General features: G+C 34.1%; 1 protein-coding gene across 4 annotated transcripts in view; it reads right to left on the bottom strand.

Annotated features, from left to right (window-relative positions):
- Positions 1-25,529, bottom strand: part of CFAP47 (cilia and flagella associated protein 47) — an 886,918-nt gene that overhangs the window by 506,564 nt on the left and 354,825 nt on the right. For all 4 annotated transcript variants that reach the window (XM_016433371.2, XM_056826271.1, XM_007493353.3 and 1 more), the window contains 2 exons: positions 24,317-24,428; positions 22,663-22,889 (listed from right to left, as the gene is read on the bottom strand). In XM_016433371.2, the coding sequence (XP_016288857.2) occupies positions 22,663-22,889; positions 24,317-24,428 (339 nt within the window). The remainder of the gene's footprint in view (positions 1-22,662; positions 22,890-24,316; positions 24,429-25,529) is intronic.

Below are 25,529 nucleotides of genomic sequence, written 5' to 3'. Positions count from 1 at the left end.
GAGTATTACCATCTAAGGTGCACAAGCAGTTTAAATCTCAGGAATCTGAATTCCTGAAAAGATGTTTTCCAAAATTCATAGAGCAACCTTTTAAGATGCAGAAAGAACTGAAACATGCTTTTAGGATCTTTGACCCAGACTTTGAAGATGTAGAGTTTCTTCTGTCTGAACTATTCAGTCCCCATGAGCAACGCCAATTCCTTGAGAAGACCAGGACAGATAACAACTTAACTATTTGGCCCACTAAGGAACAAAGGGAAGACCTAGATTTTGTAAATCCCACTAGCATGTCCTACTTAAGGAAATGCAGGGAAGATTTACTCCAGGCTATTAGGCAATGTTGCTGGAATCCTAATGCATGGGCAAGATTTGATAAACTCATACAAAATGAAGGGGAACATCCAGCTACATTCATTGATCGTCTCTAAGAAATGGCAGAAACAATTATGGGTTTAGAGGTGAATAGTGAGGAGTCTTCTAGTCATGTGAGATGACAGTTTTTGAAGGGTTGCATGCCTCACTTGAAAATATGTTTTAAACACTACTTCCCAAATATGACACTGTCAGTCTGATTGAACTACGTGAAATTGCTAGTTACCTCCATGATAATCATTCAGAACAACATAAACAAATGCAAGACTTAAAAGATAAATTAGAAGTGATAGAGAAAAATCTAAAAGAAAAGGAGATAGAGGAAATCAAGAAATTCAACACTGTTAGGACTTACACAAAATCTAGTTATAAACCAAAACCAAAGCAGAGGGAAACTAGAGAATGCTTTTTCTGCCAAAAGAGAGGACACTTGATAAAAAATTGCTTTTTGAAGAGGAAATATTACATCAATGACAACAAAACAACACAAACTAGATACAGAAAGCAAAATTCTACTTGCTATTCTCATTATAAGCTAAAATCCACAAAGCAAGCATCGGATTTAGAAGAGATGCAACAGACCATTAAATCTGGAGCCAAACCTAAGTATTCAGACATGGTTAGGAGAGAATTATGAAGCCAGGCCTATAGTTTATATAGTTTGGTACATGGAGATATAAGGGATAGTGAAAAAGAGGCTACTGTTAAAATTAGGAGGAAAAAGATGAGAAACAATGAAACATTTGTGCAAGGGAGTGAATCTGTGAGTGACAGTAAATTTAATAAATCAAGAGATAGGCAGAGACAAATAATACAGATATATGAAGAAATGAAAGACATCATATCTCAAATAGCAACAGAGATAAGAGACTTAGAGAAAGGCTATATAGTAACCACAGAAGAAAAAAAGTACAAATCAGGTCAAAACATTCTTGGAGAATTTTTTTTTTTCAATGTAGAGTGGGCCCTGGGATTGGATAGTGTAAAAGGAAAAGAGAGAAAAAGAAAAAAAAAACTCAAGCAGGAGTTAGTGAAAAATACAGAGAAACAAAATTTTAATTCCCTACAGGTTACTATTACTAGAGATGAAAATACTTTGAAATCATTCACAGAATTGCATGACATCCCACTAAACTCAGTTAATTCTTCAAATAGCTATATGGCAAAAATACCCTTAGGAAAAAAAAAAAAACATCAAATTTGAATCCTAGAGCTGAAATTTTCCATCCATCAATAACTGATTTAGATAAGACAAAATTTATTGAAAATGAAGCTGATGTTACATTTGAAAATAATAATCCTATTCAAAGTAATGGAAGTGACATGACAGTTGAATTTGAAAAGAGGATTGGAATGGAAGTCTTAGTAGCTGAAAGAACTACCAAGGATTCAAATGGCAGACTTGAAGCCAACATTCTAAGTGGCAGTGGGGAAGCTGGCCAAAGAAACTTATGTAAGATAAGCAATAGCTATAATTTAAATTCATGTTCCAATGTAGTAGAGGATTTAGTACCAACAATCTCATGTAGAAACTTCATAGGAAATGAATTAAATCAAAAAAAGTTAACTGATCCACATATACAGCTGTCAGAGGGTAGCAAAGCAATGAACAGTGACTCAGTAGCTAGAGACACCTTAGACACACAGCCAGAAACATATGTATGTAGTATTGTGGGAAAGAATGAATGCACACATCCTACTGATGCAGGGGAAAATGCAGATGTAGTAAACTTATTGCCAGAACAAGACAACATAGAGGGAAAGATTTCTATCTCTACACAGTCAAAAGAGAGTGAAGGTGAACGTCATCATCAGACTGGTGATAGAATAGGATCTACAAATATTAGTAACAACATAGAAAATCTGCTAGAAGAAACTAACCCCATACCATCAAGTTTACCAATTCAAAATTAAAATCTAAAGTTTAGTAATGAGAAACAATTAGAAACTGATTTGGGAAATTTAAAAGCTGGTGAAATAGGCTTAGATCAGCACACAAAGCCAGAGTTAGCAACATCTGACACAAGTTTACATTGCACTGAACAAAATCCAATGAATAACATAAGAATTATAGGATTCAGTGAGTCAAATTCAGATACAGAATCAGAAGGAATACCAGAGGGTATAATAATAATGGATCAAGATGATTTAGAACAAATGCCTTACCAATTTTATAAGCTTTATGAAGAGGTAGATAAAGAAGGGGATGTGTGGAATACAAGTGAGAAAATTGAATACCTGAAACCAGTACAATCAAAATCTCACCAAGATTATTATGATGAGATATTCTTTGGGCACAGAACAAGTTGCATACCATTAGAAGAACTTCATGCAAGATTAGAGGTTGATAATGAAGATGACTGTATAGAGAAATTGAATTTAATAGCTTGTACAGATACAGATTTTGAATGGGAAGGTGGATATCAAGGAACATATTAAGAACTGGAGGAGAGATAGATAGACAATTTCACATCTATTCCCTAACTTCAAAAACATGACAAATACCATTCATGCCAATAAGAGTGAAACCAAGATTAGTTGGAGTTCCATAGGGTAACATACAACATTAGACCTTATGATAATGAAGACTAGTCTTAGGTAGTAGAAAAGAACAACTAAGTAATTCAACAACTACAACAAGTACACTCCTAAGTTTGTAGCAGAAAACTCCAACTTCATAACTATGACAGACACAAACACCTGAAATGCTTTGGAAGCATAAATTCACATTGGATGAATTTCTCATCAAAGACTTTAATATCAAATCATAAAGGAGAACTGAAACAGGTTATCCATATTCTCTCAACCTTCATCCTAAAACAATCTCTATGGGGGAAAAGAAGAGAGGGAGGGTATACTAGGAAGATTTTACCTCATAGTTTCCTCACTAGACACAACAATGTCATAGTGTGATACATACAAATGACATCTGATAAAAGAAAAAATCCCTAGTCATAAGAAGCAACATGAATAGCCCTAGAAGAAATAAAAAACAGTCCCTATGAAAACAAAGGAAAGCATATAAGAGTACATATCAACAGATAGTATAGACAAGAGAGCATTTCACATGTTAAAATGATAACAGGAAAGCACCCCTGAAGCAAATAGAGCAGTTCAGAAAAAAATTCAGCCAGTAAAACAGTAAAAGAAATATGCATTTAAAAGATTAGCAAAGAAAATCTCTATATATTCTATACAAACTTTCTGCCTATATTTGTAATAGAAAGAAACAATTTTATCTCAAATGAATACATAACTCCATGACCAAGCAAAATACATTAAATCCAAATTCTATCTCCAAGAAATAGTTAAAGACAACATAAAATAAATCTCCTTGTGAAAAATTTAAACAGCAAAGGAAAAACTTCAAATCAGTATTCTTAACAAAATTCTAAGAACGTATGCACAATATTATTATGCTTACACATACCCATGAAGATGAACATGAGTAAAGCTTACTTCCACGCATGAAGATGAACAAGTAATGCTTACTTCTACTCATGAAGATAAACACATGTAATGCTTACTTCTACACATGAAGAATAACTGATGAATTCTGACAATCATTCATGAAGAATTCAGTTTACTTCCATGCACAAGGAAAATTTCAATCTTACATACATGCACATGTAAAAACCTTACATGCATGCATGTTCCTGATTGTTCCAGTTATCCCTGAATTGAAGAACACAGGTCTACAATCAAGAATGACAGCAGACACGAGTGGGCATGCTGACCAGATGACAAGAGACGAAGGACACACAGAGTTTATACAATCAACATAAAAGGACATGGAAGGACTTTGAAAGTTTGGAAATGTGATCATGAGGATATGTAAGAATGTGTCATAAATGTTAATATCACATATATGCATACACATCCTACATAGAAAAGGAATATATCTCATCAATAGGTAAGTATACAACATACAGCATAGCTGCAAAACAAAAGTCACAGTGATATAAATTTCTGTGGAAAATTCAAAAAGACAAAGATATTTCTTATCTGCATGAGTTTGCACAGAAATCTAGAACAATGTATATGGTTGTATATATGTAAATCTGCATAGGTACAACTTATGTACACATGTAGATACTAATATACTAACAAACTGACATTATTAGAATAATTTATTAATATTCTAAGGACTATAAGGAAAACTTAAGAGAATTTGTTCAACGTCTTAGGGAAGTAGAGACAGACAGAATTACTTAAGTATAAAATTTAGAATACTTTATAATTGTAGGTTAGCAATTGTTAGTACTAGAAAAATTTTACTTAGTTGAATTTAAAGAAATTAGGAGATAAGACAATTGCATGTGCAAAATGTTATGGAAGTTGTTGGAATTGTTTGAAATTGTTAGATGAATTGTTATTATGTCAAAACCATGTTCATGTAGAGCCCCTATTACCTAAACCATTTTCCTATACCCAATCAGCCTAGAACTAGATAAACAGAATAGCTAAAATAAGATTAGGATTTGTTATTTTGGGAGGGTAAAGAAATATTTAAGATAGTACAAGGTTAAGAATTAGATAGGTAGGAATATCCAAAAGGTGAGTATCATTAAAATTTGCTGGGTGAAAATTTTTTAAGACAAAAAAGACAGGGAATGTGGAGAAGAGAGAAGTTATAAGAGAATTTACAAGGCATGCAGCAAGACAAGAAGCTGTCAGTAATAAGGAAGATTCCTTTTGGAATGTTACTGGGAAAAACAGAGCCAAGACAACGGCTGGACTGGGCTGAAGGTGGTTTTTGGCTTTTGATTTCTGGCTGATGGTGGTGACTGAGGCTTTGGCTGGCTGGCTGAGGTGAAAGAAGAAGAAGAAGACAGACATTTGTCCTTATATCACTCCGACTGACTGTTTCATGATTGTGACAGAATTGCCATTTCCCTCAATATCCTCTCAACACTCCTTTAAAGAATAGGGAAATCCTACCCCTATTACCTTATCCTCTCCCCTTGTCCTGTCTTCCCCAAATAAAGCCTTACTTGAGAAAAGAAGAGAAAAGAGTATTTCCTCTGAAATCTCACAGCTCACTCTGAGTGATTTGAGGGGAATTGAAGAAAGGGGGGAGGGGAAGCTGAAAGACTTCTGAAGAGGGAGGAAACAGGAGGCATTGAAGGAGGAGGGTAGGCAAACCTTGATCCATTAGTTATATAGTATCCCATCAAAGATACATCCCCCCCAAAATATAATATTTTTATCTATCTAAGCCTCTTATTTTGTAACTTCTGAATAAAATGTTTAGGTTAAAGTCCTAGTGGTGGGATCAATGAATCAAGTAACATAAACTTATCTTCGTTTCTAAAAATGATTATGTTAGTAACAGTTGTAACAGTATACCTGTTTTTCTTTAGTCTTCTACAAAGATTTTTAAACCATGTTTTTATTATTTTGTGCGTTTAATGTAAGCAAAATGAATATCTTAGAGTTGTTTTAATTTTTATTTCTTTCATTTTTAGGGAAATTGAACAACCTCAAGCTAGCTATAATCAAAATGTCCTTTGAAAACTATCAGCTGATAACTTTTCATTCCTCACATATGAACTTATCATCTGTTTGTGTCACTGCCTTATACGTATTGCATATCATCTGAATCACAAATGTCCACATTTTGGATTTATTCCTTCAATCTATTTAGTTATTCTTAATCTTTTCTATTCCTTTGCATTTGTGTTTATCACTTTTTGTTATGGAAAACCATTTTTAAAATTAATATTGACTTGTGTATTTCATGGAGTTACTCGATTAGTATATCTATTTTAGACAAGAACTAAACTCAAGCTGTTTCAGAACTTGATGGGGAAATAAAAAGGCTGGAGAGCACTTAAGGAATGCCAATTTATTCCTTAATATGAAGATCATGTTATTAATGCTCAAATGATTCCAGTGGTATTTTATAGATACAATCATTGACTACTATAACCTCCAAAGTTCAAAACAGTAAGTAAACTAATAAGCAATGATGAACATAAGAAAGCTATAGTATGTTATTAAAGTTAATTTCTATGTAGCAAGTGCACTAATATTGTTTTAAACCTATATAAATCAATTTGGATAGTATTGATATCTTTACTTTTTTGGCTCAATGCAGCCAAGTATATTGGCTATCACCACAAGTTATATATTACTTTACTTGCATTATTTTTAAAGAGTTATCATTATCAGCAGCAGTGACATTATAGCTGACATTTATACAGCATGTCCCAAAAGTCTTAGAACAACTTTATACTATTAAAGCTTATTGTTGTACTGAGATTTTTCAGAAACTTTGTATAGTGCTTTCAGCTATGCAAAGTAATTTACATATACTATCTTATTGTCTCTTCACATCAATCTAACCATTACAGGTATTTTGAGGAGAAAGAATGGCTTGTATGACTTGACTGATTTAAGGAACTCCAGATGAAGAAAATTCTATTATCAATTCAAACAGATGTCTGCAGCATAACTTATTATTTAAACTTTTTAGGAATTTGGGGATAATGAAAGGTTAAATGTCTTTTCCAAAGTCACATAGCTACTACATGTGCAAAGTGGGACATGAACCCAGATCATCTGGACTCTGAGGCCAGCTCTCTTTGCCATGCCTCTACCTCACACTTGCAGACCAGGTGCCATGTCTAACCCCCAACTAAGTGCCAAGTGTGCCCACACCCTGCTTACCCTAGATATGGCAGGGAGGAAGTGTTTCCATTGGGCTGATAAGCAGAAGGCCAGATGATGAAAGAGGTGTGTGGAAAGGAGGAGCAGAGTGACCCAAGCACTCTGATCCCCTCTAGCTCTGGTGTCTATGAACCACCCACCTGACCCCCTGTGTGCTCCCATTGTGCTGCTGGATAGAGGAGTGGGGGAATGTGAACAAATGTCATAAGGCATGGTGGAGACAGGCAGGGGAGCAGCTCCACCAGAATTCCTCTGCCTTTCTAGTAATGAAAGAACTGCTGGTTGGGTGGGAGGGCCACAGCTGCATGCCCACAGAGAGCACTCTGCATGGCATCCTTGACACCTATGCCATAGGTTTACCATCACTATCCAAGAACTTTCAACCAATTAATATGGGAAATGGAATAAAAGTCTTTTACTATCCAGTTAGCCCAGCCATGGATGCTCTCCTTCATAAATATTATCATCCTACCTCAAATCCTTCTCTATTCTCATGTATCCTTTGCCCAGCTACTAAAATAAGTAACTGGACATGTTACTATTATACTTATTTAAATACAATGGCTCACCTATTTCTTCTAAAATTTAATATAAACTCATTTGCTGAATCTTAAGTTCTACCTACGTGTTCTGATACCAATTTACCTTTTCAATCTTGTGAAACAGTTTATTTAAAGCTACACTAGGTTACAAAGTATCTGAGAATTAGTATCTACATCATAGCTCATAAGATTTTTTTCCATGTGTATGATATTATCAGATAGCAAAAGGCATTATAGAATAAAAATATTTTAATAAAAGAGCTTAACAAACAATTATAATCTCAGGCAAAATAAAAGCAAAAATAGATCTCATTAAAAGAGATAAGGATGATAATTACATCTTGATGAAAGGCTGCAAAAATAATGAAGACATATCAGTACCAAATATATATGCACCAAATGGTACAGCAGTCAGATTTCTAAAGGAGAAAATACAGGAGCTTAAAGAGGAAATAGATAGGAAAACCATACTAGGGAACTTCAACCTTACTCTATCAGAACCAGATAAATCAAGTCAAACGATAAGAAAGAAGTAAGGGAAGTGAACAAAATGTTAGAAAAATTAGAACTAATAGATAGTTGGAAAAAACAATTAGAGATAAAAAGAAATATACCTTCTTTTCAGAAGTACATGGCACATACTAGGGTAAAAAACATGGAAAACAAATGAAAAAAGCAGAAATAATAAATGCATTTTTCAGATCATAATACATTAAAAATAATAATTAGTAAGGATACGTGGAGAGGCAAATAAAAATTTTATTGAAAATTAAATAAATTAATACTTCAAAACTGGTGGGTAAAAGAACAAATCAAAGAAACAATTACTGATTTCATTGAAGATAATGACAATGAGGAAATAACTTATCAAAATCTATGGGATGCAGTGAAAGCAGTAGTCAAGGGAAATTTTATATCCTTGATTGTATATATCAATAAATCATAGCGGGAAGAGGTCAATGAATTGGGCATGCAACTTAAAAAACTAGAACAAGGACAAATTAAAAATCTACAGATAAAACTAAATTAGAAATCATAAAATTTAAAAAGAAATTAATAAAACTGAAAGTAAAAGAACCACTGAACTAATAAATAAGACTAGGAGCCGGTACTTAGAAAACAAATAAGATAGATAAAGTACTTGTTAATCTAATAAAAAGAAAGGAAATCAAATTAAAAGTATCAAAGATGAAAAGGGTAACCTCACCTCTAATGAAGAGGAAATTAAGATAATTATTAAGAATTATTATGACCAATTATATGGCAAAAAAATGTGACAATATAGGTGAATATTTACAAAAATATAAATTGCCTACATTAGCAAAAGAGGAAATAGAATACTTAAGCAATCCCATCTCAGAAAAAGAAATTGAAAAAGCCATCAAGGAACTCCCTAAGAAAAAATCCCCAAGGCCAGACAAATTCACAAGTAAATTGTATCAAACACCTAAAGAACAACTAATCCCAATACAATACAAACTATTTGACAAAATAAGCAAAGAAGAAATCTTACTGAGTTCTTTTTATGATATGAATATGGTAAAGATTCCCAACCAGGAAGACCAAAAGCAGAGAAAGAAAAGTACCAACCAATCTACTCAATGAACATAGATATGAAAATCTTAAATAGAATACTAGCAAAAAGACTCCAGCAAGTAATTATGAAGATTATTCACTATTGTAAGATTTAGAATTGGTTTGACTAAATAAGGGAATTAAAATAATTGAATTGTGGCCAAAGTTTATAAAAATAATTAACTTCTCCATTCAAAATGGCTGTAAGCAGGTAGAGATATGAAATATAGGAAAGAGTTGGAAAAAAATCACCTAGCTACAAATACCATAAATCCAAGACCACAAATGTGCTTCTGAAAGCAAGTCTCACCAGAATCCAAAGTCCTAATTAGGAAGCTGAAATCTGAAGAGCCAGGAAACAATGAAAAGTCCACCGAGAATCTGCAGCATGAACAAGGCTAAGACCACCAAGAATCTCACCAGAATTCATGCTGAAGAGAGTGTCCCATGGAAGCACCAACACAGAGAGAGAGTCCCTGCTAAAGAGCCAAGGAAAAAGACTAAATGTTCTCTGTCTTGCCTTTTATAGTCCTTTTACCACATCACTTCCTGTCTCTCTCCCACTAAATGGAACCAATAACAGCCTCCCAATTTACCTAGCACTCTCCAAAGGGTGGAGCAATGCTTGTGGCCTTTCTGGTAAGTGACTTGTCAATTCTCTTGCCTAGTGACCTACCAAGTGCTAAGAAGGGGCACTTCAAATTCTTGACTGATTACATTAAAGGTTGCTGACTGATTACATTAAAAATAAACTAAGAGAGTGGATTGAGAGCCAGGCCCAGAGATAGGAGGTCCTAGATTCAAATCTGACCTCAGACATTTCCAAGCTGTGTGACCCTGGGCAAGTTACATAACCCCCATTGCCTAGCCCTTACCACTCTTCTACCTTGGAACCAATACACAGTATTGACTCCAACACAGAAGGTAAGGGCTTAAAAATAAATCAATAAATTAATTAATGAATAGATAGATAGATAGAAAGATAGATAGATAGATAGATAGATAGATAGATAGATAGATAGATAGATAGATAGATAAACTAAGAAAATCTAATTCTCTCTTCACACTATGATCAGGTGGGATTTATATCAGGAAAGCAAGGATAGGAAAACTATCCACATAATTGACCATATAAACAACTAAATAAACAGAAATCACATTATTATCTCAATTGATGCAGAAAAAACACTTGACAAAATACAACACACATTCCTATAGAAAACACTACAAAGTAAAGGAATAGAAGGGCCTTTCCTAAAAATAATGAGTATATATTTAAAACCATCAGCAAGTATCATCTACAATGGGGATAAGTTAGAAGCCTTGCCAATAAGAACATGAGTGAAGCCAAGGATGCTCATTAACATCTCTTTTATTTAACATTGTATTAGAAACCCTAACAGTAGCAATTAGAGAATAAAAAGATATTGAAGGGATTAAATAGGCAATGAGGAGACTAAACTATCACTCATTGCAGGTGCTATGATGGTCTAATTAAAGAATCCTAGAAAATCCACTAAAAAATCATGGAAATAATTAGCAAAGTTGCAGGATACAAAGTAAACCCACATAAATTACCAGCATTCTTAAATAGGATACTAGCAAAAAGACTCCAGCAAGTGATCAGAAGGATCATTCACCATGATCAAGTAGGATTCATACCAGGGATGCAGGGCTGGTTCAACATTAGGAAAACCATCCACATAATTGACCACATCAACAAGCAAACTAGCAAGAACCACATGATTATTTCAATAGATGCAGAAAAAGCCTTTGATAAAATACAACACCCATTCCTATTAAAAACACTAGAAAGCATAGGAATAGAAGGGTCATTCCTAAAAATAATAAACAGTATATATCTAAAACCAACAGCTAATATCATCTGCAATGGGGATAAACTAGATGCATTCCCAATAAGATCAGGAGTGAAACAAGGATGCCCATTATCACCTCTACTATTTGACATTGTACTAGAAACACTAGCAGTAGCAATTAGAGAAGATAAAGGAATTGAAGGCATCAAAATAGGCAAGGAGGAGACCAAGTTATCACTCTTTGCGGATGACATGATGGTCTACTTAAAGAATCCTAGAGATTCAACCAAAAAGCTAATTGAAATAATCAACAACTTTAGCAAAGTTGCAGGATACAAAATAAACCCACAAAAATCATCAGCTTTTCTATATATCTCCAACACAGCTCAGCAGCAAGAACTAAAAAGAGAAATCCCATTCAAAATCACCTTAGACAAAATAAAATACCTAGGAATCTACCTCCCAAGACAAACACAGGAACTATATGAACACAACTACAAAACACTCGCCACACAACTAAAACTAGACTTGAACAAATGGAAAAACATTAACTGCTCATGGATAGGACGAGCCAATATAATAAAAATGACCATCCTACCCAAACTTATTTATCTATTTAGTGCCATACCCATTGAACTACCAAAATACTTCTTCACTGATTTAGAAAAAACCATAACAAAGTTCATTTGGAAGAACAAAAGATCAAGGATATCCAGGGAAATAATGAAAAAAAACACATATGATGGGGGCCTTGCAGTCCCTGACCTAAAACTATATTACAAAGCAGCAGTCATCAAAACAATTTGGTACTGGCTAAGAAACAGAAAGGAAGATCAGTGGAATAGACTGGGGGAAAGCGACCTCAGCAAGACAGTATACGATAAACCCAAAGATCCCAGCTTTTGGGACAAAAATCCACTATTCGATAAAAACTGCTGGGAAAATTGGAAGACAGTGTGGGAGAGACTAGGAATAGATCAACACCTCACACCCTACACCAAGATAAATTCAAAATGGGTGAGTGACTTAAACATAAAGAAGGAAACCATAAGCAAATTGGGTAAACACAGAATAGTATACATGTCAGACCTTTGGGAGGGGAAAGGCTTTAAAACCAAGCAAGATATAGAAAGAATCACAAAATGTAAAATAAATAATTTTGACTACATCAAACTAAAAAGCTTTTGTACAAACAAAACCAATATAACTAAAATCAGAAGGAAAACAACAAATTGGGAAAAAATCTTCATAGAAACCTCTGACAAAGGTTTAATTACTCATATTTATAATGAGCTAAATCAACTGTACAAAAAATCAAGCCATTCTCCAATTGATAAATGGGCAAGGGAAATGGATAGGCAGTTCTCAGATAAAGAAATCAAAACTATTAACAAGCACATGAAGAAGTGTTCTACATCTCTTATAATCAGAGAGATGCAAATCAAAACAACTCTGAGGTATCACCTCACACCTAGCAGATTGGCTAACATAACAGCAAAGGAAAGTAATGAATGCTGGAGGGGATGTGGCAAAGTAGGGACATTAATTCATTGCTGGTGGAGTTGTGAACTGATCCAACCATTCTGGAGGGCAATTTGGAACTATGCCCAAAGGGCGACAAAAGAATATCTACCCTTTGACCCAGCCATAGCACTGCTGGGTCTGTACCCCAAAGAGATAATGGACACAAAGACGTGTACAAAAATATTCATAGCTGTGCTCTTTGTGGTGGCCCAAAACTGGAAAACGAGGGGATGCCCATCAATTGGGGAATGGCTGAACAAACTGTGGTATATGTTGGTGATGGAATACTATTGTGCTAAAAGGAATAATAAAGTGGAGAAGTTCCATGGAGACTGGAACAACCTCCAGGAAGTGATGCAGAGCGAGAGGAGCAGAACCAGGAGAACATTGTACACAGAGACTAATACACTGTGGTATAATCGAACGTAATGGACTTCTCCATTAATGGCGGTGTAATGTCCCTGAACAACTTGCAGGGATCCAGGAGAAAAAAACACCATTCATAAGCAAAGGATAAACTATGGGAGTGGAAACACCGAGAAAAAGCAACTGCCTGAATACAGAGGTTGAGGGGACATGACAGAGGATAGACTCTAAATGAACACTCTAATGCAAATACTATCAACAAAGCAATGGGTTCAAATCAAGAAAACATCTAATGCCCAGTGGACTTACGCGTCGGCTATGGGGGGTGGGGGGGGAGGAAAAGAAAATGATCTATGTCTTTAACGAATAATGCTTGGAAATGATCAAATAAAATATATTTAAATTAAAAAAAAATAAATTACCAGCATTTCTATATATCTCCAACCCATTTCAGCAGCAAGAATTAGAAAGAGAAATTGCATTTCAAATCACCCAAGACAATATTAAATACTTCAGAATCTATCTGCTGAGACAAACATAGGAACTATATGAAGACAACTACAAAACATTCTCCACACAATTAAAACTATATCTAAAAAATTGGAAAAACATTGATTGCTCATTGGTAGGATAAGCTAACATAATAAAAATGACAATCCTGCCCAAATTAATTCACTTATTTAGTGCCATGCCCATTGAACTACCAAAAAACTTTTTTACTGAATTAGAAAAAAACATAACAAAGTTCATTTGGAAGAACAAAAAATCAAGAATATCAAGGGAACTAGTGGAAAAAAATGTGAAGGACAGGGGTCTCACACTACCAAATCTTAAACTGTACTATAAAGTCATCAAAACAATTTGGTATTGGCTAAGAGATAGAAAGGAAGATCAGTGGAACAGAGTGGGGGTAAGGGACCTCAGTAAGACAGCCTATGATAAGTCCAAAGATCCCAGCTTCGGGGACCAAAATCCACTATTTGATAAAAACTGCTGTAAAAATTGCATAACAGTATGGAAGAGATTAGGTTTATATCAACATCTCAAACCCTATTCCAAGATAAATTCAGAATGAATAAATGACTTTAATATAAAGAAGTAAATTATAAGTAAGGTGAACATAGAATAGTATACCTCTCAGATCTATGGAAAAGGAAAGAATTCTAAGACCAAGCAAGAGATAGAGAATTTTAGAAAACATAAAATGAATAATTTTGATTACATTAAATTAAAAAGAAGTAGAACCAAGAGAACATTGTATACAGAGACTGATACACTGCAACACAATCAAATATAATAGATTTCTCTACTAATAACAATGCAATGATCAGAGACAATACTGAGGGACTTTAAGAAAGTCCCTCTTATGGAGAAAGAATGAGAAAGAATGCTACCCACATTCAGAGAAAGAACTGTGGAAGTAAAAATGCAGAAGAAAAAAATTTGATTGATCGCATGGTACAATGGAGATATGTTTGGGGATGTTGGTTTTAATTAATCACACTATTGCAAATATTAATAATATGGAAATAGGTTTTGATCAATGATACATGTAAAACCCAGTGGAATTGCTCATCAACTCTGGAATGGGAGAAGGAAAGAATCATGTAACCATGAGAAAATATTCTAAATTAATTAATTAAATAAAAATTTTAAATGCTTAAAAAAATAAAAGAACTTAACAAATGAAGTAACAAGAAAAGATTCAAACTATGTCATCAGTCATTCAATAAACATTGTTCTAAACACTTAACATATGCCAGACAAAGAGATAAGTTGTAAGACAGAGACAAAAGACAAAAGATAAAGAGGAAAGACAAAAAAAAATCTTTGGCATTATAGTATAATAGAGGAAAATATTTCTAAATGGAGAGTTATATATAATATACATATAAACAAATTGTTTGTCTCAGTTTCCTCCATTGTAAAATGACAAAAATAATAGTCCCTACTTCCCAAGTTTGTCCTCCTCCCTTCCTCTTTCCTTCTTTCCTTCCTAGCTTCCTTCCTTCCTCTCTTCTTTCCTGGAAGTCAAAAACTCCAAGACATGGAACTAAGAAGGGAGAGCAGTCTGAAATGGGGAATCACCAATATAAAGATACAGAAATAGCAAATTCAGAGCTTTGTGAGAGAAATAACAAGTAGGGCAGTTTTGGTAAACCACTGGATTTATGGAGAGTAATAGAATATAAGAAGACTAGAAAAGTAGGAAGCAGTCAGGTTTTGAAGGGTGTTAAGTGACAAATAAAAGACTTTATATTTGATCCTGAGGAAAATTGATAGCCACTGGAGTTTAACATGGGGACAGCGTTGAAAGTTATAGACCCAAGAGATTTAGGCTAGATGTGATGAGGATCAGAGCAGAGGTAATAACAATGTAAGGGGGGAAGTGTGGTTTTATAAGAAATGTGATTAAGGCAGAAACAGTAATATTTGGCAGCTGATTAGATATGTAGTATGACAGAGTATGGAATTTAGGGTGATGCTGAGGTCTCAAGCCTAGATGATTAGGAGGATAGTCATGCCTTTTATAACAACAGGGAAGTTTGTAAGTGGGAGTAGTTTAGAGAGAAAAGAAAATGAGCTCTATTTTTAGAAAATTGGGGTTGGATGAATTGAACAATTGGTTTGGTAACTAAGAAATCCAATCCAAAATGTCCAACAGGCAGTTGGTGATTCAGGTTCGGATCATTTCAGGAGAGAAACTAAGCTTGGATATGTAGATATTAAAATCATCTGAATAAAAATGATAATTGAACCCTTCAGAGCTATTGAGATGAATAAAAAGTGAATTACTAATATAACTTATAAAGAAAAAATAACAAGGGCAGAATCTTAGGGGGCTCTCATAGTTGGTGAGTGAAAAACAGATAAAGATCTGGGCAAGGAAACTGAGGAGGAATGGCCAACTAGGTAAGAGGAGAACAAAAGGAATGCAATGTCAAAAATCTCAGAGGAGAAGGCATTTAAGGTCATTGATGTCAAATGCTGTAGTGATTTCAAGAAAGATGAGGACTGAGAAAAGGCTCCTAGATTTGGCCATTAAGAAAACATTACTGTGACTGAAAACAGCAGTTTTAATGTAATAATGAGATCAGAATGAAGATTTCAAAGAATTTAGAAGTCAGAGGAGAGTAATTCTAGGCACCAAATATAGAAAGCTTTATCAAGAAATTCATCTGAAAATAGGAAAAGTAGAAGGGATGATTACTAGGTGGAAATATAGAATCAAATCATGACTTTTTAATGATAAGGTAGACAGGGAAATAATTTTAGATAGTAGAGAAGTCAATTGATAGGGAGAGACTGGATAGTAGAGAGGGTAGGGATGACAATGAGGTAAAATATGTGGAAAAATAGAGAAGTGATGAGGTCAAAGTCATGTGTATAGAGATTGGCCTTAGAAAGGATTTCTACTTCCTCACCAGAGAATAAAGTGAATGAGGAATTGTGATGATAAGTGGTGGTAAAAAGTATGTGGAATCAGGAAGAAAGATAACCTCTTAACAAATTCCATCATTTTTTATGAGGCAAGGTCCCCAAGAAAGAGGGTGAAGGGAGAAATTTTTTAGGAGGCTTGAGATAGAAGCATGGAAGCATTGTTGGTGACTGGGATATAGAATCAAATAGAAAGTAAAACAAGGACTACCATTCTGCAGTGAGGGACCATTTGAGATTATACAACATAGATTTAATGTGCATAGTTTTGTGACTTTCTCTAGTTCTGCTCAGCAGCACACAGGCAAAAGTGAGATTCCTTAAGGGTTGAGATTTTTTCAAGCCATGATTGGGGATAGAAAAGGGGACAGAAATTAAGAAGATAGTGTCAATTGTAATTGGTTTAGCAAAGGTTAGGGAGAGGAAAAGGTAATTAAAAGGTTTTGGGGGGTTAGAGTGAGGGAAAGAATAGGATGAGTGGTCATATGGCATTGTAAATGAAGGAATGGATGAACTAAAACAATTTCTAAATTCACAAACACAGAAATGAAACATTCATGTGTGAATTTTAGATTTACTCCACCCTGCTTAGTCTAACAAAAGAGGAATGTCTACACCCCTACTTAAGGATTAAGTATTGAGAAGGATGGCCTATGACAGACATGTGCTAGCAAATTACAAATCTGAAACAACTGACAGACCCCAGGGCTGTCCTAAGTCAAGCTTAAGCTACCACTGGCACATATGAGATACAGGAAAGTGATGTAGAAACGGTCTATATATTTCACCTCACTTCCTCTCTCGGGCTCTTTTCATGGAGAGGTGGCTCTGGTGGCAGTGTGCTGAGCATTTTGGCATCTTGGTGTGACGGCAGCTATTGTCCAGGTTTGGCAGTGAGTTTCCTTGATACGATACTGGGAGAAGCTTAGTTGCCTAGTTCAGGTGAGGCATCTTCACTGGGCTCTCTCTGAGTTTAGGCTGATTCTTTTCTCCTTTACCTTCCAAACACTATCCTTTTAGGAAAATCTCTAATCTTCTGAAAAAACCTCATGGCAGAGATCTTTGAACTCCCCCTGGCACAGGCCAGGCAAGAGAAATCCTATACCCTTTCCTTCTCTCTTCTCCTTAATTCTATCCCTCTATATTAATTAAACCACCATAAAATTTCCAAACTGACTTGGGTATTTTATTTGGGATATTCCCTGGAGACCAAATTAATTTAGATTAAGTCATTACCCTTACACATGTAAATATGGTGATACTCTCCCATAGGTTACTATAACAATAGTGAGAAGAATAAGCATGCAGAAAACACATGGGCCATGGGAATATGCACATGTAGAAGATATATACAACCATGTACAATGCATGGAAGACACATACATAGACAACAATCCCCCCCCATTCCCATTTTTTTCTGCAAACTTAATAGGAATCAGCCATGGGACATGAAAACCAAAAAAGCTAATAAGAATTTGAGTCTCACTAAGAAAGGCATAGGTTCCAAGAATAAGACAGTGATGGCTATGGTGTATTTGTAGCCTGCTCAGAATGCAACCTAACTGGGGTTAAGTAGTGGCTAACCTATACCTAAAAGCCATGTCGATTGCTTGCACAGTAGTTAGATATCTTTTTTTTTTTACTTACAATCCTATTTTATTTGAAGATTGTCCAAGAGGATTCTCTATGTAGATTAATGAACTAAAAATGAAAAAAGGCATTTTGGGGTGAATGCCTTAAGTCAGGCCTTATCTATTTTAACCCAGTCTTGGGGAATTCCAGGACATAGTGTACACAAATTTTAGATCTTTTCTCCTCTCCTCAACTGAATTCTTAGGCACAATTTTAGACGACAGGATACTTCCTACTCTTCCTCTGAACCCTTGAAAAATCTGTTCTTCCGAAATCTAAAATTTATGTTCAGATACTCCTGAGTTCTTCACTGTTTCACTCCACAAACTCTAACATGAAATGGTCACAGCTCCCCAAGGAGTCCATCACTCTTCTATATTGGTGACCATTAGGTACAAAATATAATTCCTTAGTGCTATTTACTCCTTTTTGAAGAAGGAAATTATAATTAAGGATATGAAAAAAATTAAGTGCTCTCTTTTTGGCCAAGAGAGCTCCAGTATGAATTTTCTCTTCATTACTCTATCACAGGACTGTGCCTGGCTTCTGATCTCTTTTCCTAAAGTTTTCATCTATTTCTTCTTTCTGTCCAGGTTGTCAATTGCATATATTCATGATTAACTCTTTTATTTCTTTCTTTATTATTTTCTTTCAGGGCAGCTAGGTGATATAGTGGATGAAGTACCAGGCCTGGATTCAGAAAGAACCTGATATCAGATCTAGCTTCAAATAACTTTGTGACCATGGGAAAGTGACTTAATCCTGTTTCTCTGAGTTCCCTCATTTATTAAAATGAGGAGGAGAAAGAAATGGTAAACCACTCAAGTGTCCTTGCCCAGAAAATATCAAACTTGATCACAAAGAGTTGAACAAGACTGAAAAAAATGGTAAATTTCTCCTTCCCTTGATCTTTTACTCAAATACTCTCCACAGGGCTTCTTCCTTTGGTTCTTACATCTCCTAAAATAAATATGCCAACTTAATATACAATGCTACCTCTCATTACCTTATCCTTATTCCTCTCACTTTAAACATATCCTATTTCTTTTTGATGACTTTTACCTAATGTTATGCTGGCTCTCTACCATCTGGACCATTTCACCATGTTTATCTAAACCAGAATCTCTGTGTAAGTCACAAATGACCCCCGGAGTTCTGATTCTTTGCCTGTAATAGGCATCCTGTCTCAAGGACATATCTCAGGTGAAGATGACTAAGAGAAGCAGCTTCTCTGCTGCTTAGGATCATGTAGGGAAGAAGAGCCAAACTTTTAGGACTGCTGCCAACAACATTTCCAAGTGTAATTCAAGCTGATACAGCTATAGTTGCTATCTGATTTTAATGTGTTGATAAAATAATTTCTAAAAAAAAGAAACTATAAATTGTGATTTTCAAAGTCAATATTTATCCCATTAGGATATGGGTTAGAGGCTACTGTTTCTATTTAAGTTTGATACCATTAGTCTAGAGCAAGGGAACTTAACATTTTTGTTTTGGTGGATCCCCTTGGCCTATGAAGCCCATCCCAGAATAATGTTTTTAAATTCGTAGTAGTATGAAGGAAACCAGTTCCCTTGAAGTACGGTTATCATTGAAGAAGGAAATGGTAAATGAGAAGAACATGGTAAATCACTCCAATATATTTGCCCCAAAAACTAAAAAAAAAAGGGGTTATGTGAAGAGTCAGACACAACTGAAATGACTCAACAACAAGAGCTATTAAAAAAAAAAAACAATGCATTTTTTAACGGTTAGAGACCCAGGTAAAGAACTTCTGATTTAGAACTTGCTAACTTTAATTTCTGGATATAATTTAATGAAGTCTAAGCAAATAAAGTCTAAAAATAAATATATTGCTTGTGTCAAATCATAGGAATTCTTGGAAACCAGTAAAGTCCTGTAGAGTTCATTAGGGAATTGTTTAATTTCTACTTCTGAGATTGTTTTCTATAGGTAATTTATTTCTTATTTTGCCAGTCTGGATATTTTCTATTTTTGTAATTCTTTACTCATTTCCTTCACAGGCTCAGACATGATGACATATAGCTATGCATAATAGTTGTTGATCATTATATATTTATTTATTTTTATTTGTTGTTGCATACATTTCTAATTATAGTACTTTGATTTTCTGCTCTCCTTTTGAAAACTAAATTTGTTATTTTAATAAAATTTCTTATTTATTTTGAAAACCCACTTTTTTGTTTTATCAACACATTATTACTTTATTCTCTATATTATTGGTCTCCTTTTATTTTCACAATTTATTGTTTTCATATTATTTTATTCACTTTCTAATTTTCAACTGAAAACCTGGTTCATTAATTTCTCCTTTTTCTCTATCTGTAATATAAACATTCAGGAAAATAAATGTACCTATGAGTACATTTTGGCTATATCTCATAAATTTTTATATGCTATTGATATTGCATTGTCTTTAATATAATCTCTTATTTTCCAATAATTTATTCTTCAAGCCAAGCATTACTTAACATGTCACTTTAGGCCCCATATAAGAATAAATCTTCTGTTCATACTTTCCTTAATACAAGGATTTTGTTGAATTATAAGTTCACATAGAGGATAAGGACTGGGCCTATGATTTATCAAGCACATTAAAAATTGATAGATCCTGAAATAGTCTCAAGATGCATGCCCTAAGTAGATTCGATGTCCTAAACCAATTTGTAAGGAATTAAAATTGAAAAATTTTTGTCAACTTGGATATGTACTTAAAAGCACTTTAAAGAGGTATTCTTTAAGTAAAAGAATCCAATAGTGTAGTAAATACTAAATTCAAGAGATTTTAGGAGGGAGAAAGTGGTTAATGAGAAAAGTGAAGGCATGAAGTAAAATTTAAAGCTTCACGAGGTCTGAGAGAATTAAAAGGGAGGATAGGGATGGTATGGTGGTAAAGAGTCTATTTTTTGTTTTAATATCAAGCAAACCTTAGTCTGTTCGAAAGCAATAGAAAATTGGGAAGAAAGTTTGAAGACTCAAATGGAAGGTAATTGTTGTTGGATCATAGATCTAAAGGTCTGGGAGAAGTGAGACAAGACAAAAAATGATTATGCTTAACAAGTAATAGAAATCCTGCTTCCTGTGAGGTATCCAGGGGAGAGGAAAGTGTGTTTATATTAAGAAGTTTTGAAGTCAGGGATCTCCTTTTATGGGTTTACTCTTGTTAGAAGACAAGAGTAGGAGCAATGAGAGGAATTTGCCAAGAGAAGATTTGGACTCTGGGTAAGGTGAAATATCTTAGCAATTAGAGTTCTCCAAAAGCTACCTCAAGGCAATTTTTCTTCACTGTACCTATTCAAATAAATGCTGGAAAATCAGTTGTGAAAGAGGCTATAGATGAGAGTTCTGTTCAGGTGGATACCAAAGTAACATTTCAAGTTCTTTTTCTCTTTTCCATTCAATTCTCTCCTTGAATTTATCAAACCAAGTTTTTTCTACTTTTTTTTCTTTATGTCTGTAATTTTAATTTAAAAATCTGTTTAGTAGTATGCTGAAATGCCCCAGTTTTATTGACTTTAAGTCTAAATCTTTGCTTAAAATCCAAAAAAAATTTTAACAAGATTAGTTGCTATACATTCAGATATATAAATGTTTAATACTTATATTTGCTGTTCCCAAATGAGTTCAAATTTGATATAATTTCTTTGCTTAGCTCTATTGCTGTTACTTAAAATATTTTTCAAACCACAGCTTTGTGACTTTTAAGTGCTCTGGAGATAGCTGAAACAAGATAACGAGAAATATATATCAGGTCATCTTAAAGGAAGCTGTGTTATTCCTTTTAGAGAGATTTTTTTATTCATACCAACCAATTTGTAATGTTGTAAAATCCATTTCATTAAAAATCAAAAGCTTCAATATTTTAAGGAATTGAGGTTTCATTGCTATAGATATTCCTGCTACTAAAGCAGAACATACTTTCATAGATAATCTAGTAAGTTAAAGTAATAAAAATATTTCATTCTGTTACTGGACAGTCACAAATAATATGTATTAATCTTAGTACAACAGAAATAAAACCCATCACTTGGTCCATAATCAATGCCTTCTCAATATAGTAGGATTATCAGGACTTACTTTATACTGTCATAGCCTTTAGGAACCAAGGATCACCCTTGGGGGCAGCTCCTTGGCTCAGGAGGCATAGAAACAGGCATAGAGATGGAAGGTCCTATGTTCAAATCTAGCCTAAGGCAACCCCAAAGCTGTGTGAGCCTGGACAAGTCACTTAATGCCCATTGCCTAGCTCTTACCACTCTTCTGCTTTAGAACCAGTACATAGTATTGATTCTAAGATGGAAGGTCAGGGTTATTAAAAAACAAAACAAAACCTAGGATCATGTGCACAGTGTGTTTAAACATTGGAATCATGAGTATTTAAAATAAAGCATGGGTCAGGTATCTGTAGTATATGCTGATGACTGAAGAGAACTTTAGTAGAAGAAAAATATTAAAATATTAAAGTAAAAAGTATGATCTTAGATTGAATCAAGATTATAATAACTTTCTCAAATTTATTATCAGTTTAATTGAGCTTATTAAAAATGCAATAACAAATAAGGTTACTATTTAGGAAAAATACATATATTTTTGCAGTTTTTTCTGTATCTAACATTTTCTTTTTGTTAATTGTTAATTAATAAGCCAAAACTACCTACATGCAAAAATAAATTCATTTGTGGTAGATTTTCTTCAAATCCTACCTCAAGTTTTGTTAGTCCTAATAGTGCAATTGCAGCTCGTACACTGCTACTGTTGAGTGTTCCTGTGATTTTCCTTCGTTCATACTCAAGAGATGACATCTGCTGGTGTGCTGCAAAAGCTAGGGCATCTGCCTTGGCATTATTAACCACTGGCACTTTGAGTTCCAATTCCAGAACATTATTGAGATCACATTTCAAATGTAGAACTGGGTCATCCTTGCTCAAATCTAAAATGAAAAAAATATAGCAATTCCTATTGAAATATCATTGGCATCATTAATTAAGAAAGTTAAAAACGGGAATGTATGCCATGTTCACTTATTTTGCATTTTATCAACTTTCACTTAAATCATTGCAAAGTTTAAGATTTATTTCTTAAATAAACATTCATGACTTATGTACAATATATTGATTCATTTGCCAAAAAAAAATTCCTCAGAAGAAAGAAAATATTCCTTGTCATTTAACTGACATGTGATACTCAATAATCAAATTGAGAGTCTCACTAGCCATTATACTCATTGAATATAAAGAAAAAGAGAAAGGAACAAACAAATAAAAAGAATATTCATATAAATTATAATGTACTTTAATTTTTTATCTTATTAACAGAAATATTACAAGTCAGAGATGTCAATAATCATCAACCTACTCTAATTGCATCAGAATAAAACTTTATTCCTACCCATTGGGTAACTCAGCTAGAAGTTTACGTATATGCCAGAGAAGAGAATAAAGATTTTAAATTCTAGGTAAATTCTCTGTTATGCAGTGTCCTTTGGTAATAAGGTATCCTAGTCAATAAAAAATTCTGGCTACTGAGTTTTATATTTTAACTGAACCTTGGAAAATCTGGAGGAAAAAAAACTGATTGAGGCCATCATAACAAACTTTACAGAACTTCTGTAGAGCTTACTTAAAAAAAGCCTCAATTAAAAAAAAATAAATGGTCCCCAAGTTAATTAACACATGATGCATATAGTACTTGATTTCTATTTTATACTACAAAAATTTCATTTTCAAATATATCTTAACATGCGAACATAGAATCTATTGAGTTTTTCTAAAGGCAGTATTTTCCTTACATAATTCAATTGCATTATGGGCATTGCTCATTATGAGTAGTATTTGGGCTCAGAATATAGGGACCAAATTCAGTCCTTTTCCTAACTAGCTTTGTGTCCTTGAGAGTATCACTTTACTTCTCTTACTTTGTTTACTTATCTATGAATTTAAATTGATAATAATTTGCCTAACTCCCAGTATTGGGAGGATCAAATTGAATTTGTACAAAGCTCTATCTGAGCTAGCATTATAATTAATAACTGTAATATTTTAATATAAACTATGATCATTATGTGGATTCTGATTGATTACGGGTCAAATCAGGTCCCCTAAAACAAATCCACATGATAAAGTCTTGATTTGAAGGACTGTTGTTATATCATAAGTAGATATGGAGGGGCAGTTAGGTGGCTCAGTGGATTGAGAGCTAGGCTGGGAGATAGGAAGTTATTTTTGTCAGGGAACCAATACATACTATTCATTCTAAGATGGAAGGTAAAGGTTGTAAAAAATAAAATAAAATGAAGAAATATATTCATCTTGTCCCTAAGCACTAGCCTTATAAAATTTTATATTATATTTACTCTACCTTCATCAGGAGGGTGGCTATAATTCAAAATACATGGATTATTTATTGGAAGGAATCTGGAAGGCAAAGGAACAGTACTTGTTCCTTCCACAATGTATATAAATTCCCCGATCTGAAATAGAGGCATATCTGAATGTTAACTTAAATTTCAAAAGAAGAGATGGTTTTAAAAAATAGATCAAAGGAATCAAAAAGCCCTAACACAATTATATTGCCTACATTCTGATGGTGGGACACCAGGGTAAAACATTTCAAAGGATGCTTAGCTCCAGTGACACTTGTTCCACTCATTCTGAGAGGGTATTCTGAAATTTTTCAGACTAGACTAATTTATGCCAAAATTGACTTGCATAATCAACTCTTTGCTATTCTTGGATTTGGGTTGGAGTAGAAGAAGAGCCTCTGGAGTCACACAAATTTAAGAATCATGGACACACTCATCCAGAGGAGCTGACTCAATTGACAGAAAAAGGAATTGGCTATCAGTTAACAGAAGAAAGCAGAATCATAGCAGGAAACAATAGGGAGAGTAATTCCCTATTAATATGTCGTAGGCAACTACACTTGGAAGAGCCACTCGTGTCCTCTCTTTTCCCTTTCTCTCCTCTTTATTGAAGATGTAATATTCAAGACAATTTGTTTGATCTGACCCTGTTGCCACAAAAGAATGTGGATCATAGGGAAATAAACCAGGAATGGAAACTAAATATGGAACTAAAAAGCCCTTCTAGTGTCCAAGACTTGGATGTGAGATGCTGAGCTAATCAGTTAAGTTGGATGATGAGGCTAGAGAAGTCAGAGGATAAGATTTACATTAACTTATACAGGAATGGGAAGTAGAAACTGTGGAATGCAGTATAAAGAACAGAGGAAGAAAATATTAATTATGGCTCCATAGTTTTTAAAGAGCTATAACTGTTAGCGAAGCCTCCAGTATTATTTTCTCACAGTAGCATTGTACACATTCTCAAAATATTTCTCCAAATATTTGTGGAGAAAGAACAAATGCCAGAGACTCTCAAATTACACACACACATGCATGCAAACATGTGTGCATGTGCTTGTGCATTTAGTTTCTATAAAATAATTATATAGTATGTGTGTGTGCATTTAGTGTTAAGAGGTTATCTTTCCTTTTATCTTTTTTAAAAGTTTTTTTTATTTTATACAACTATTAATAAGTATTCATTATTTTAGTACTTTTGCTTATTTT

Source organism: Monodelphis domestica, chromosome 4 (genome assembly GCF_027887165.1).
Source record: "Monodelphis domestica isolate mMonDom1 chromosome 4, mMonDom1.pri, whole genome shotgun sequence".
Lineage (NCBI taxonomy): Eukaryota > Metazoa > Chordata > Mammalia > Didelphimorphia > Didelphidae > Monodelphis > Monodelphis domestica.
This window is presented reverse-complemented; position numbering and strand designations above follow the sequence as displayed.